Raw genomic sequence first — 14,829 nt, 5'->3', positions numbered from 1 at the left:
TCCACCTTAGTCTGGAAGCTCTGCTGAAACCTGTTCAGCAGCACAGCAAAACGCAAGCCTCTGCAGACAGACAGCTGGTGGCTGCGGGTGAGGTGCACTCGCCAGGAATCAAACCCAGGTCTCCTGTGTGGAAGGCAAGAATTCGACCCCTGAACCACCTCTGCCCCTCCACACACTAGGATGGCTATACCAAAGTCAGATAATAAATTTTGGTGAGAATGTGGAGAATCCAAAACCTCATACTCTGCTGTCGGGAATGTAAAATGGTGCAGTGGCTTTGGAAAACAGTCTAGCAATTCCTCAAAAAGTTAAACAGAGTTACCATGTGACCCAGCAATTCTACTCCTAAGGATATAACTAAGAGAAATGAAAACATATGTCCACACGAAAAGTTATACATGGGCGTTCATACCATTATTATTCATAATCATCAAAATGTGGAAACAACCCAAATGTCCATCAACTGACAAATGGATAAACAAATGTGGTATAGGCATACAATGAAGTATTAGTCAGCCATTAAAAGGAATGAAGTCTTGATACGTGCTACGACTTGAATGAACCTTGAAAATATGGTTTAAGTGAAAAGAAGCCTGTCACAAAAGACCACGTATTATATGATTCCACTTAAATGCAATGTCCAGAACGGGCAACTTTACAGAGGCCAAAAGTATATTAGTGGTTGCTTAGGGCTGAGGGGGAATAGAAGGATTGAGGAACGACAGCCGAAGGGCACAAGGTTTCTTTTTGAGGTGATAAAAATGTTCTAAAATTGATTGTGGTGATGCTTACACAACTCTGTGCATATACTAAAAACCAATGAATTGAACGTTTTAAATGGGTGAACTATCTCAATAAAATCATTACAAAATAAGAAAAAGAACAAAAAAAGGAGAGGGGCTAAGATATTAAGCAGAGAAAACAGGTTCACACCTGGTTCCTTTAGACTCTAGCGCCCAGGCCCTGAACATGACACTGTGCTGCCTTCTAAAATACAAATGACTGCTCTCCAGTTACCAGTCCAAATCCATGCTTAACTGTTCCAATAATGCCACGGTACATGTGTACACAATAGTACATGTGTGGTGTACAAGATATACACAGTGATAGCCCTCAAATAACTTACAGGGTTAAAAAGTTTATTGTAAGATAGAAGAACAAAGATACATAAATTATTACAATGTATAGCATTGCCATGGAGTCGATTCCGACTCATGGTGACCCCACATGTGCAGAGTACAGCAGCTCCATATGGTTTTCCATATGACCTTTCAGGAAGAGATCACGAGGCCTGTCTTCCAAGGCACCTCTGAGTGGATTCGAACTGCCAACCTTTAGGCTAGTAGTCAAGCGCTTAACCATTTGTGCCACCCAGGGACTCCCATACTATAATATGCTACAGCTGACAATCCCAAGAGTTGACCACAAGAGAGATCATATCTACAGAAGTGCAGAAGATATTTATTTCAACTACAGGAAAAACAAATCCCTCTGAACACTTCCAAAAAATTATTTACGGCTAAAGAAAACAGAGTTAAATGCCCAAAACTTAATAACCCAAAGTAGAAGGAAAAAAAAAACTTTACAACAATGCTAAATTTCTCCATTTTTATTACTATATGGATTTGATATTCTGGATATGAGGTTTACTCCTAGCAGAGGACTTTACAATGCACATATTCCATTGTGAAAATTCACTCTTTAATATTGAGGTCCGAATATAAAAAGTTAAGTCATTCATTTGGTGTAGGGAAGGTAAGTCTTGGACTTCATTTTCAAGAAGTTCAGCTTGTGAAGCCCCCAAAGGGCCTTTAGTCAAGACCGTGCAGCAGATCAGACGGCCTTCTCTCTCTGACACTAAGCAACTATCTCCACCTTGTGGCCATAGCTAAACCTGGGGGTCACGGTCTGTCTCTAGTCTCCTTAGGAGCCAGAGAACAAATGAGACAGAGAAGCTGTTTAAAAACACTGACAATCATCACCATGAAGGTGGCAAACAAGTGAAGTTCTCACAACACCAACTGTGACAATTTCACTTGGTCACATGATTAACTCTTGATTAACAAGTACGAATAGCAAATACTTGGTGTGTCAGATATTTAAACAATCCCAAAGAATGTTCGAAGTTTTAACTTAAACAGAACGGGAGCTGTTGACTGTCCTGGGAATTAAATAGGAGAAACTCGGAACAAAATGCCTTTAAACTGTGGGGAAAGAACTCTCCTAAAAGTAGATATTACATCAAATTCTGAAGATAAATGGTAAGAATAGATTTCTCTGAATGTGTATAAAATAGCTAACCTTTGAAAACTTATGTTTTTGGGTTTTTTTCTCCCCCCTAGAAGAAAAACTTAGGGCCACCATTCACACATAGCCTTGGAAAACTAAGTAACATTCTCCCTATAGGCATGCATGAGAACAACACAAAAAACAAGGGTCAATTAGTATTAGATTAAAACCAACCCTGACTTCCCCTCAAACCTCATATTCCCACCATCATTTCATTCTCAGGTAAAATACTGAAACTAGAGAGGACCTGAGGATAACTTAAGGACCAGTCAGCATGGACTAAGATATGCAACCAAGATGTTAAAGTTGAGGTGAACCAGACCACTTTAGCGTGAAGAGCTTAGCCAAATCATCATAATGACAATCAGAATCTAAATTACAAAAAGCTGGAAAATCATAATCAATACACTGAATTTTACATGGGAACCCAGGTAGCAGTATACTCCGGGCAGTCTCTTATAATTTATCTTAGGGAAAATAAAACTTTAGGACCTCAGAGATGGAAAACGCCTCAGGGAACACCTACGCCAGGAACAGCAGGTACTTTTTTTTGTCTGGCACAACAACTTGGATGGACTGATAACACTGCCCATGTGTGAGTAATGGTGTGAGGCCCAGCCTGGACTCCCAAGGCAAGTACTGTAATCAAATACCAACATCTGTCAAGGGCAATGGACAAAGGGATTGTACATCTATTATGGTTTAAGTTTGCCATTCCTGATTTAGATCTGTCCTGCTCTATTTACAAATGTAGCATCTGGGCCCAGAGAAGTCAACGAAGTTAATCCAAGGTCATACAACTGGTTAGTGGCTGACTCAGAAGGCAGAACCAAATCTCCAACTCCGTTATCTATATAACAAGTCTACCTGGATAACACAAGGTTCATATACCAAAAACCTGTTGCCATCTAGTCAATTCCAACTCATAGCAACTCTACAGGACACAGCAGAACTGTCCTATAGAGTTTCCAAGGCTGTAGTGTTTATAGATGCAGACTACCACATCTTTCTCCCACAGAGTAGCCAGCGGGTTCAAACCATCGACCTTTCAGTTAGCAGCCAAGTGCTTAACCACTGAGGTTGCTAATAATTCAAAAAATAAAAAAGCTAACTGGTTATTTTGAAGAACTCTGGAGAGGACAGCTTTAGTTCCACAGAAACACCACCTCAGGAAATTTCATAGAAAACTATCCTGTGGTTAAAAACGTATCCTTCCCCCTTTGCTTTGTGAAAGGAACCTAACATTTCCTGCTATAAATCAGTACGTAACAACATATCTCCCGACACTTTGTTAATTGCGGTTAAAAAAAGAAACAGCGTGCAAGAGAGTGAGCAGGTGCTATGTAAACCCGCGGATGCTTACTTCAGAAGGGAAACTGCCACTGCAGGGGCAAAACGCTGAAAAATATGCCTCACTCATATTCCTCAGGGCATCTTCAAGCTTGAAAGAACAAGTCGGTTAATAATTTGAGGGAGAGCTATCGATGCTTACCTGCTCTAATGTAAGCTGCTTAGAGATGGTATCGTTCTCCAGTTTTTTAATTTTCTTCATCAGTTTGTTGACCTGAAATTCCTGCTCCTGTTCAAGGTGCTGTTCCAGCTCAGCCTTCTCATGCTGCAACTGGAAAATGAAAGAAACACAGACGTGGAAATCAAGATGCTCAAAAGCCACAGTAACGCTCACTCCAAAGCTGGTCACACTGATTAAGAGGCACCATCACTAAGGTGACGTTACTCATTGCTGCTCGTATAGCCAAGCATATACCTACCAATCTGCTCCTAACTGGTTCCTGGAACACAGAACCAAAGATCATAGGACAAATACATGTAGGTATTGAGTCACGAACCGAGATTTCAATTTTAAGAGACACAAAAGTGGTTGCCTCCATAGGAAGGAATTGGGAAGCTGGGGAATGAGGTAAAGAAAGAAATTTCCTTTTCCACATAAACCCTTTTGTACCTTTTAAGTTTTATACCACAGACATAAAAATTAATAAATTAAAAAACAGAAATTTCACACTGTCAGTTCTTATTAGATGAATTGCAGTTTATTTAGATTTACGTAATGTATGTAGGGAGGCAGGCGATGTCACAATCACAAAATACACTTAGTACATTATTTAGGACGCTATTTCACAACGTCTAGCAAGCACGCCTTGGCCGAAATCAGTGCAACTAATTACCTTTCCATAATGAGATCCTATATCACACCTCCTACACCTTCCCTAAAAATCAAGGAGAAAAACCTCTTATTTATGCAATTAAAAGATATGGTTATGTGGACGCATGCAGTTACAAGGGATTTTTTTTTTTTTTTTTAATTACTTTTACCTTCGTAAGCCAAAAAAAGGTAAAAAAGAAACTCCGCTGGACATGGGTGAACCTGCAGTTCTCATTAATACCCGTGTGTTGTTTCTAACGCACTAAATTAGAGGTTCTATCAATGACACTGGTATGGGGTGGGATCGATCCATAATGGTGGTTGAGGAATGATAGCCACAGGGCTCAATGTTTTCAGAAACAAGGAAAGGCTAGGTGAAAGCTGTTAAAAATAATGACGCACACAGAGTTTGACTTTTTGGTCTAAGATGACAATGCTTCCTAATTCAACCTACAAAACAAGCCCATTTCTCCAGGTTATTACACAAAGTTCTTTACATTCACTGAAGCAGGTGTGATTGCTCCCATTTTAAAAACCAAAAAACCAAACTGGCTGCCATCAAGTTAGTTCTGGCTCATGGCAGCTCCATGTCTTACAGTGTAGAACTGGGCTTACAGGATTGTCAAGGCTAGGACCTTTCAAAAGCAGATCGTCAGGCTTGTCTTCCAAGGAGCCTCTGGGTGGATTCAAACTCCCAACCTATCAGTTATAAGCTGAACTGTTTGTGCCACCCAGGACTCCCACCCTCATTTCACACGTGACACAATAGGTTATTAATGCCGCTGGAAAACAGAAGAGTTTGGGATCCACACTCTGGTCTGAACCCCAAAGCTGAGCTCTCTTCACTGTATCACTCAGCATACTTGACAGGGGTCAACTTCAGACTCTTCTACCCACGGGCGCCTCATGCACCCTTCATATTTGGAAAGTCAAATGATTAAACGAAAAAAATAAATAAATAAGTCAAATAAATAAGCCATGTGTGCTCCCCCCCCAGGGGATGCTGTGTCACTTTGTAAACCCTCCATGTGGTGCAATGGCAACTCAGAAAGCACAGCTGGGCCTCATCAACCTCAAAATGGCTACACAAAACCCCCTTCCACATTTGACACAATTTCCACGCTTCTAAAAACACATACTCCACGGTTAAAGAAAAAAAAAGTTTTAAATTTAATACAGTCTTCCAACACTGAAAATGTTAACTAAACAGCTGCTATTTTCCCTCCGACTGTTTTTGATGTGCAGCTCCAAAAAGGGCTGGTCAACCTTCCAGGTACCCAGGAAAAAAGCGGGTGTGTGGAGGTGCTTACAGTGACAAGTATTTTTAGCTATCCCTTTAAAACTCAGGTTCGGCAAAAACCAAGCAGTAAAGAAAAGAACTAAGGAATGGACGGAGAACAAGAAATGTCCTGAGCATTTTAGACATAGAAGACCTCAACAAGACCCCTATCACTTATAAGGGGAGAGGAAAAAAAAAAAAAAAACCCAGCAAAAAAAAAGGTACATCTTTATATAATCACTTTTATTCAATAAACATGTGTTGTGTGTCTTCTATCTGTAGGAACTATGCTAGTAGTAGGTGAAATCTATAGTTATGACATTATCCTTGCCCTAAAACAGTTTATGAACACTAAGCTTAGGTGGTACCAACCGATTTTAGAGAAATGATGAACTTTGGAGTCTTAAAACCTTGAAATCATTTATATAAATTTTTAAAATAGTAGCTGTGTTTTCACCAATGTGTTTTCAATTGCTGTCATTTTAGTTGGAAAGATCTCCCTTTTTCTTTTTTTATGTTTTATGCTTCTGTCCTGAAAAAAAAAAAAACAAAAAACACAATGGCATAGTTCTGCCCTGAGGTAAGTTAAAACAATAAAGGATGCAATCTAACTTTGAAAAAAATCTGTCTCCACCAAGCGGTGTTTGTCACAGAATGTTAACCTGAGAAAGCGTAAGGCTCTCATTAACTTGCAGAAAGATATTCGTATTTGGACATACGGTCTTGCAACATCAGTATCTGATTAGGTTATTTCCTTTAAGGATAGACATTAACTAGTAATAAAGTCTAGAAGAGCTCTCAATTTTAAGAGGCTTTTTCCTCTGAAGAGCTATACCCTAAGGAGAATTTTGGTGGTAAAGTCATCACTATCATAACTCAAGTAAGGTCCCTGGGTTACACTAACCCATTTAAAGAACATTAAGCCTTTCCCAAGATCTAATTCCATTTGCCAAAGATTCATAGTTTTCATCACCCCCAAAACAGAGAGCTAAAACCAATGGCTTTGCTGCTCGCTTTGCTCTGCCACCTCTCAGGTGACATGGCAATTAGGAAGCAGGAGGTGGCGTTTCTGAACGGAACACTAGGAATACAAACAGAGAATATGGTTTTTCCTTGGAACAAAGAGAACCGTCAACAAGAAGATAAGCACAGAGAGAAATACTGACAACCACCAAAACAAAACAAAAAAGCCTAAGCTGAAGGTTAAGATCTACAAGGGCGAGAAGGCAAAAGAGGGCAGGGAAGAGAAGGAGGTGGAGGGAGAGGGGAGTGAGGCAGAAGAAAGGGGAGAAATGTTCAGGAACTAATAACTATAGTGTCACCTGGACTACCAGTTTGCCTGGGAAAAAATCAGAACTCCTGGGCTGGATTCTGCTTTTAAACAGATGCCACAAACATAACTTTAAAGCTTAGTGTTAGCTATCAAAAATAAACTCCAGTTTCGTCTCTGAGTAGTGTCTTCAAAATAGGCATAAAATTCAAGGCATGATTTTAAATTTCTAATTCCAAGTCTTAAAATAACACTAATTAAGCAATTTTAAAACTCCCAATAAGGTCAGTGATTCTGAATTAGTGTAAAAATAATTCAAACGAGGAAATAAATTGTCAAGCAAGTGGGTGCTGACTCATAGCGACCCTATGTACAACAGAAGGAAACACTGCCCGGTCGTGTGCAATTCTCAAAATCGTTGTTATGCTTGAGCCCGTTGTTGCAGCCACTGTGACAACCATCTTGTTGAGGGTCTTCCTTTTTGCTAACCCTCTACCAAGCATGATGTCCTTCTCCAGGGACTAGTCCCCCCCCCCCAATAACATGTCCAAAGTATGTGAGCTGTAGTCTTGCCATCCGTGCTTCTAAGGAGTATTCTGGCAAGAAGCGTGTTTGAAATGAAACTCGTGTTTGCCTTAGATATATCTAAAGCAAAACATTTAGGAAGATTAAAAAATTTTTTAATTGGAATCTTTGTACGTATACTTTTTATAAAGTCAATCACAAAGATTATGGAGTAGTATTATAACCCTTATTTGTGCACCATACTGTTAACACTACAAAAAAAAATCCTTATAAAACTGGAATCACACAGCATTCCAACAGATGATCTACCAGCAGGTCACATTTTTCAAGAGAATTAGGGCTATATAAATAAAGGTTTGTTCCCTAAGTTTCAGCATTAAAAATATACTAATATAACTGAAAAAGTCATGAGCAAAGATACTACTATAGACCTATAAAATTTTAAAATTTTACGTACGAAAACTTGAGCATTATCTTACTGTATCTACTGACTGTATATGTGGCCCCAAAGCAAACTTCCAGCATGTTAAAAACACAAGTGAAGCATTAATTTGATCTAAAGCAGGCTAGCTTTAAGCATCACTCGATTAGCAATAATTGTTGTCCTTATAATTTACAAAGGCTTTCTGGAAGCACTTCAGTGAACCAGGAACCTGATATAAAAGACTGAAAAACTCTTCACCAAATGACTTTTTATTCCCAGCAAAATTCTGAGGTAGAGGCAGAGGAACTGTTTACTTGACAGAACTATCTCGAAAAGCCATAATAGGTGCACATTATGTTGTCTGTTGAACAAGCCTGTCCACCTAGCACGCAATGGGTTTGCCAAATCCCAGGCTGCAAGGAGAATGAATCTGCAGTTCTGGGTTTGTGGTCAATCTAGCCCAAGCCAAATGAGGCGAGCCTTCTGGCCACCAGCCCCAGGACCTAGCTTTCTCAATACAGTTTAAGAATAAACCTAAGATGCCCCCACCTCTGTCTTCATTAGTCAACACTATTATTTTTTCTCTGTGTATTTCTCACAACCCCTCAGCTGACACCCTTGTTTTACTGACAATACCAAGGGCTAGGAAACCCTGGTGGCATAGTGGTTAAGTGCTACGGCTGCTAACCAAAGGGTCAGCAGTTCGAATCCACCAGGCGCCCCTTGGAAACTCTATAGGGCAGTTCTACTCTGTCCTATAGGGTCACTATGAGTCAGAATCGACTCGACAGCACTGGGTTTGGTTTTTGGTTTGGTACCAAAGGCTAGGGTATGCCTGTACTCAGCTGCTAACTGAAAAGTTGGCAGTTCAAGTTCACCCAGGGGAGCCCCAAAAGAAAGTTCTGGTAGTCTACTGTGGAAAAATCAGCCCCTGAAAACCCTATGGAGCGCAGTTCTACTCTGACACATACGGGGTTGCCATGAGTCAGAACAGACTCAATGGCAACTGGTAAACCAAAGGCTAGAGCTGCCTGCGTTGGACGAAGTAAAGGCCACCACAGGACACTAACTGCATTATGTCATTCAACTGTCAAAAACCTACCAAGTAACTAATACAAGCTTCGAAAGGAAGTTCAACTATGTCTCTCAGAGTATCAGGAGTCTCTCAAGAACCAACTGTTTGCTCTACTGAGCAGCTGTGGCAGAAAGTCAGACTCCTCCCTCACTAAACACTAAATAAACGACTCTTGGGCCCATCACTTATTCCCACCTCCTCCTCTATTTCTGTTACTACACCACTCTTCTCAGTCACCCAGGCTGAGAGTTCGGGGCGGGGGGGTGGGGGAGTCATCCAACACCTCAAATCTAATCGGTTGCCAAACTCTATCAAGTCTGCCTCCATAATAGCACACTCCCTTCTTTCTGTGCTCATGGCTCCAATCTAGTTCAGGCCTTTCTTTGCTCTTAACTGGGCCACCGTCAGAGCCTCCTAGTTGATCTCCCTAAATCCAGTAGAGATCCACCTAGCAGACTAGTCCTTGCTGCCCTGCTCAAAATCTTTCGATGGCACCCTACCACCTACAGATTAAGTCTAAACCCCTTGGCACAACATTCCAGTCCTTCCACAATCCAATCTCTATGCAAGCTTTTCATCCCTTCCTTGCGCTATTTTCACACAGCCCAAGTGCTAGTCCAAGGTTTGCAAAGGTAAATGCCTTCTAGGCCCAAGCTGAGTGCAAAGAGTGGATGAGGTTAAGCACAGAGAATGGTGGTAACCACAATCAAAAGCATAGCTCATGTCTTTTTCTAAAAACTAGAGTAAAAAAGTAAGACCCACCATCCTGGCCAAAGACTGCTGAAAGGTCATTCTGGTCTCAGGGCTTCTGGACTGCAGCCCCTGCTAGTCACAGAGTCCACTGATTTCAGACACTGCTGCCCACTTCCTGCCTCCCTATCTCTGCCTAGAGTGTCTGAATCCCTCACTCCAACTTAGAGAAACTGGGAGAATGGCTCATAAGACATTCACTACAGTGCATTCCCACATACCCTTGGCATAACGCGTCCACTTGCTCCGGCATTTCAATGATTATTTCATGGCATTCTTCACATCCTTTCTACTCAAAAACCCAAACCCACTGGCATTCAGTTGATTCTGACTCATAAAGACCCTGTATGACAGAGTAGAACTGCCTGTAGGGTTTGCAAGGCTGTAAATCTTTACGAAGCAGACTGCCATATCTTTATCCTTCAGAGTGGCTGGTGGGTTCGAACTGTCCACCTTTTGGTTAACAGCCAAGCACTTAACCACAGGGCTCTCCTTTCTATTAGTTACTTCTAAAAGCACTGAGCACTTTGGGGTGTTTATTATGTACCAAATATTTAATGTCTGCCAATGCACTTCATTTTTGTAACTCCATGGGAGATGTTATTATCACCTGCAGTTTATGAAAGAGGAAACCACAGCTTACAGAGGTTAGGTGACCTACCCAAAGTCATTCAGTGGGTGAGGGGGAGATCCAGAGTTCCAACCTAGGTCTCTGGCTTCAAAGCTTTTGCCTTTAACCCTGACATGGGCTGCTGCCTTCTAGCACGTGGGTGCATTCTCAATCACCTTTAGAGGACTTCAAGAACTGTGAAGGATAGTGGTCAGGTCTTCCTTAAATCTGTATTCCAAAGGATCTAGAAAACATTATATATGCAAATATCAATTGAGTAAATGAAAAAATCCTAACTTTGTGTGAACCGTTCCTCTCTAAACTAAGCCTCCGGATGAGCAAAACAGCTGGGTAAGTATAAAAGATGTCATTAAAAAGCTGACAGAATAACAAATGAATAGATATGATCATTATAACGCGGATGTTAAGTTATACAGAAAGAAGCTGTCAAAGAGACTGCAGAACAGAGAACAGCAAAAAGTTTTAAGAAGAATTACATATATATAACTATCACCCACAATGTAATACTGCCCACTCCCCAAAGAGCCTCCTATGTCCTTCCTGTGAACAGCTTCCCGCTCTCCTAGAGATAACTGCTACCATAATTCTTATGGCATTTACTTCCTTGCATATTTTTCCTAAAAATTTTACCCCCATGTGTTTATTTCTAAACATTAGTTTTGCTTTGTTTTATATTCTTTTTTGTGTAGCTTCTTCTGCTAAATGCACTAGTGAGATTCATCTGTGATTGAGTCTAACTGTAGTTGGCACTTTTATTGCCTTATAATATCCCACTGGATGAGTGTATCACAAATTTATCCCCTCTATGGGCCATTTCTAGTTTCGACTACTATGAGCAATGCCACCATGAAAATTTCTGCACACATTTGGTGCATGTGTGCACACATTATGTGGAACTCCTGGGTCAAAGAGAATGAGTATTTTCAGCTTTATCACTGTTGCTGTTGTTGTGTGACACTGGGTGGATTTTGACTCATAGTAATCCTATAGGACAGAGTAGAACTGCCCCATAGGGTTTCGAAGGAGCACCTGGTGGATTCAAACTGCCGATCTTTTGGTTAGCAGCCTGAGCTCTTAATAACCATCTCACCACCAGAGAGCCCCAGTTTATTGGAAACACCAAATCGTTTTGAAAACATTTGTAACAATTTCCATTCCCACTAGCAGTGCATGAAAATTCCCTTGTAGTCTCTTGTTGTGGTTTTAATTCCCCTTTCCTGATCACTAGTGAGTTTGTGTACTTTTTCATTTATTAACCATTTGGCTATTCACCTAGGTGAAAAGCCTGGTCAAGCCTTTAGTCATTTTTCTTCTGGGTTGCTATATTTAGACTTAAATCCATCTTATTCTGTGCTTTCCAGTCTTTCTTACCTTCTCAAGAATTGATTATATCAGCCTTCAATTTTTTGCCCTTTATTATTTCAAAGTTATACACTTCATTTTCATTTTTTAGTGGTTATCTCAGAAATTACAAGCATGTATGTATGAAAATTTAACATAAATAAATATTTTATTCTCCATCTAGACACACAACAACCTTAGAATATCCTAACTGTGATTAATTCCCCTTCCCAACATACAGGCTATTGTTTTTAATTATAATTAAACTAAATTATAATGCATATAATTACACATACACAGATATAAAATATCACGTTCTTAATTCTTTCCTATATCTCTGACCATCCATCTGAGATCAATTTCTACCTACTTGAAGTACATCTTTGAGAATTTATTCTGGTACAGATAGTAAATTTTGTTTTGTTTTTAATATCTTTAGCTTTGTTCTTGAAGAATATTCTTGCTGGATATAAAATATCATGTTAAAAGTGATTTCTTTTCAGCACCTTACCAATATTATTCCACTGTCTTCTGGCTTCCATTTTCTGTTGAGAAATCAGCTATTAGTTTATTATTCCTCTAAAGATATGTCTTTTTACTCTGGCTGCTTAAAAGATTTTTCCTTTTTGTTTTCAGGATTTTGAAAGTTTACTTTAATTTTTTTTTTTTTAGATACACCTCTGGCTGCTTAAAAGATTTTTCCTTTTTGTCTTCAGGATTTTGAAAGTTCACTTTAATTTTTTTTTTTTTATATCCTAGTTGGGATTTAATAAGTTTCTTGGATTGCCGTCTTTCATCAGAAATCCTCCTTGTTATCTTTTCAAATATTGTTTTCATCCTATTCTTTGTCCTTCCTTTCTGGAACCCCAATGAAAAACATAAAACTTTCACTGTATCCTCCATGTCTGTTAATCCTTCTGTATTTTGCATGTTGTTAACTCACTGGGTTGCATTCTGGATAGTTTCTTCTGAAATGTTTTCCAGTTTATAAGTTTTCTCTTCAGCTGTATCTATCCTGCTATTGAGCTCTTAATTTGGGCTACTGTATTTCAGTTCTAGACTTTCTAATCATTTTTCAAATATGAATGTCTACACAGTTTCCAGTTTCCTGCCAAAGCTTTCAAGCTTGGCTTATGTTTCTTTGAATACAGTAAAAGCATGGTTGCTTTCACTGTCTATGCCTGATAATCAAATACCTGAAGTGTCTGTGAAGTCCTTTTCTGTTCTGTTATTATTGCTGGTTTACATTCATGGAATCCCATATTTTGATGTGCCTGGCTCTCCTTTACTGTGTGCTGGACTTTGTATTTGAAGTTATTTGTAGGAGAAACTTGAAGCCTAGGACAATAGTACCCTCCTCCAGAAAAAAAAAAAAAAAAAATTCTGCCAGCCACCATAAATCCGGGTGTACTTTAATCCAAACTTAAACCTTCATGTTCACTCAGATGATGCAAAACCGGTTCACTCTATTTCTGAGGGTGGGGCTCTTATGATTTCAGTTTAAAGTTGGGGTGATTTACCAGAATCCCTGCCTTTGGCTAGCCCAAGCTTTGATTTCTGTACCCTAGCCCCACAAAACTACCAAAGCACAACTCAGTTTCTTAGCTGTTTCTTAAAGAATAGCAAATGCCCTCAGCACAAAAGCAACAATGGGTACTGGTGTCTCCTCTCTTATTCCCGGCCTCCCCCAGATCTCAGCCCGACAGTTCTTCACCATCTTTGTTAGTCTTTAATGTTTTTAATAAAAATTGAAAAGCATTCTGTTTAGCTTTTATTTATCTTCAAGCAAGGTTTGTCTGAATTATCTAATCTGTCATTTCCTAGAAGGGAAGACATATATAACTTCTGTAAAGGAAAAAAAATAAATAACTAGGTCCTTCCAGGAAATTATTTATTTCATTTTAGTTCCTTGTCAGCATTCTCAACACCAAGAACTAAAGTCAGGCCTTTACTTCTGATTAAATAGCTCCAGTCCAACATCAAGCTTCCCATACACTCAGAATACCTAAAGGGCTAAATATGAGTTTCCTAGATTTCCAAAAGCATGATGAGGCTAAAAGCATTAACACCTTTAGAGAAATCTGCTTAGGAAGAAGGTTAAAAACAAGATGCTCCACAAATAGATAAAGAAGTCCTTTAGGCTCTGGAGTCAGACTACTGCATTGAAAATCCATTTTAAAATATCTCCAGTTTCTTCTTCTGAGAAGTAGAGTGTTTAGCTCAAAGAGTTCATTCTAAGTTATCACTGGAAATTAAAAAAAAAAAAGGATCATCTTTCTTAGTTTATGAGTAAAGAGGGAAAAAAAGAAGGTGAAGACAGCAGCAGGATATAACTCTGTATTTTAAGGGATATAATTCTGTATTTTAAGGTAATTGCTGACTAGGTTGTCTGTAAATTGTTTTGAAAATAAAAAAGAACCAAACCATGAAACCAACTTGTATTTATAACCAAATGTTAAAACTACAAAGTTTTAAAGTCATTCGAAAAGCATTTCCAGTGATGGCTAAGGCTCATCTACAGTAGGGCCAAGATCTATCTTTTCAACTAGACTTAACAGTGCTTTCCATCCACCCTGGAAAATAAAGCAACTTCTCGCCCCAGCTGCATCTTATTATTTCTACCTTTATTTTCCCTCTACCAGCATTTCCCACATTTTATGTCAAAGAAGTCAGCAAGGGAAACTTCTTTGACCTTCCTATAGCCCTTACATTTTTGAGAATTTGTGCTGGCACATCAAATCTAGCCATAACATAAACACACACATGCATGCATGCCTTAAAAGAAACTCAGTGACTTCTCAGGACTGAAGAACTCCTTTGAGTTTATTGTGCAAATTGTACAAATTATGTTGAACTGAGAAAGTTTTGGGGTGCTACTAACAGGAGAATTCTGGCTTATACATTGGCCACTGGTGGCTACAGCACTTAAAACGCATTAAAAACAGCCCAAGAGCTCTTTGCAGATGTTCTGTGAATGCAGTATCCAAGTCCTTTGCCCCGTAAAAAGAAACAATGAACAGATGAAGCTGAGGCTTGGAGAGTTAAAAAGAAAAATAACAAAAAATAATAACTCTGCCCAACCAT

At 39.4% G+C, this 14,829-nt stretch overlaps 1 protein-coding gene across 1 annotated transcript in view; it reads right to left on the bottom strand.

The window, feature by feature from the left end:
- CCDC6 (coiled-coil domain containing 6) overlaps positions 1-14,829 on the bottom strand; it is a 125,666-nt gene that overhangs the window by 42,555 nt on the left and 68,282 nt on the right. Inside the window, exon 3 of the mRNA XM_049854757.1 lies at positions 3,782-3,910. Within this exon, the coding sequence (XP_049710714.1) occupies positions 3,782-3,910 (129 nt within the window). The remainder of the gene's footprint in view (positions 1-3,781; positions 3,911-14,829) is intronic.

This window comes from Elephas maximus, chromosome 16 (genome assembly GCF_024166365.1).
Source record: "Elephas maximus indicus isolate mEleMax1 chromosome 16, mEleMax1 primary haplotype, whole genome shotgun sequence".
Taxonomy (NCBI): domain Eukaryota; kingdom Metazoa; phylum Chordata; class Mammalia; order Proboscidea; family Elephantidae; genus Elephas; species Elephas maximus.
This window is presented reverse-complemented; position numbering and strand designations above follow the sequence as displayed.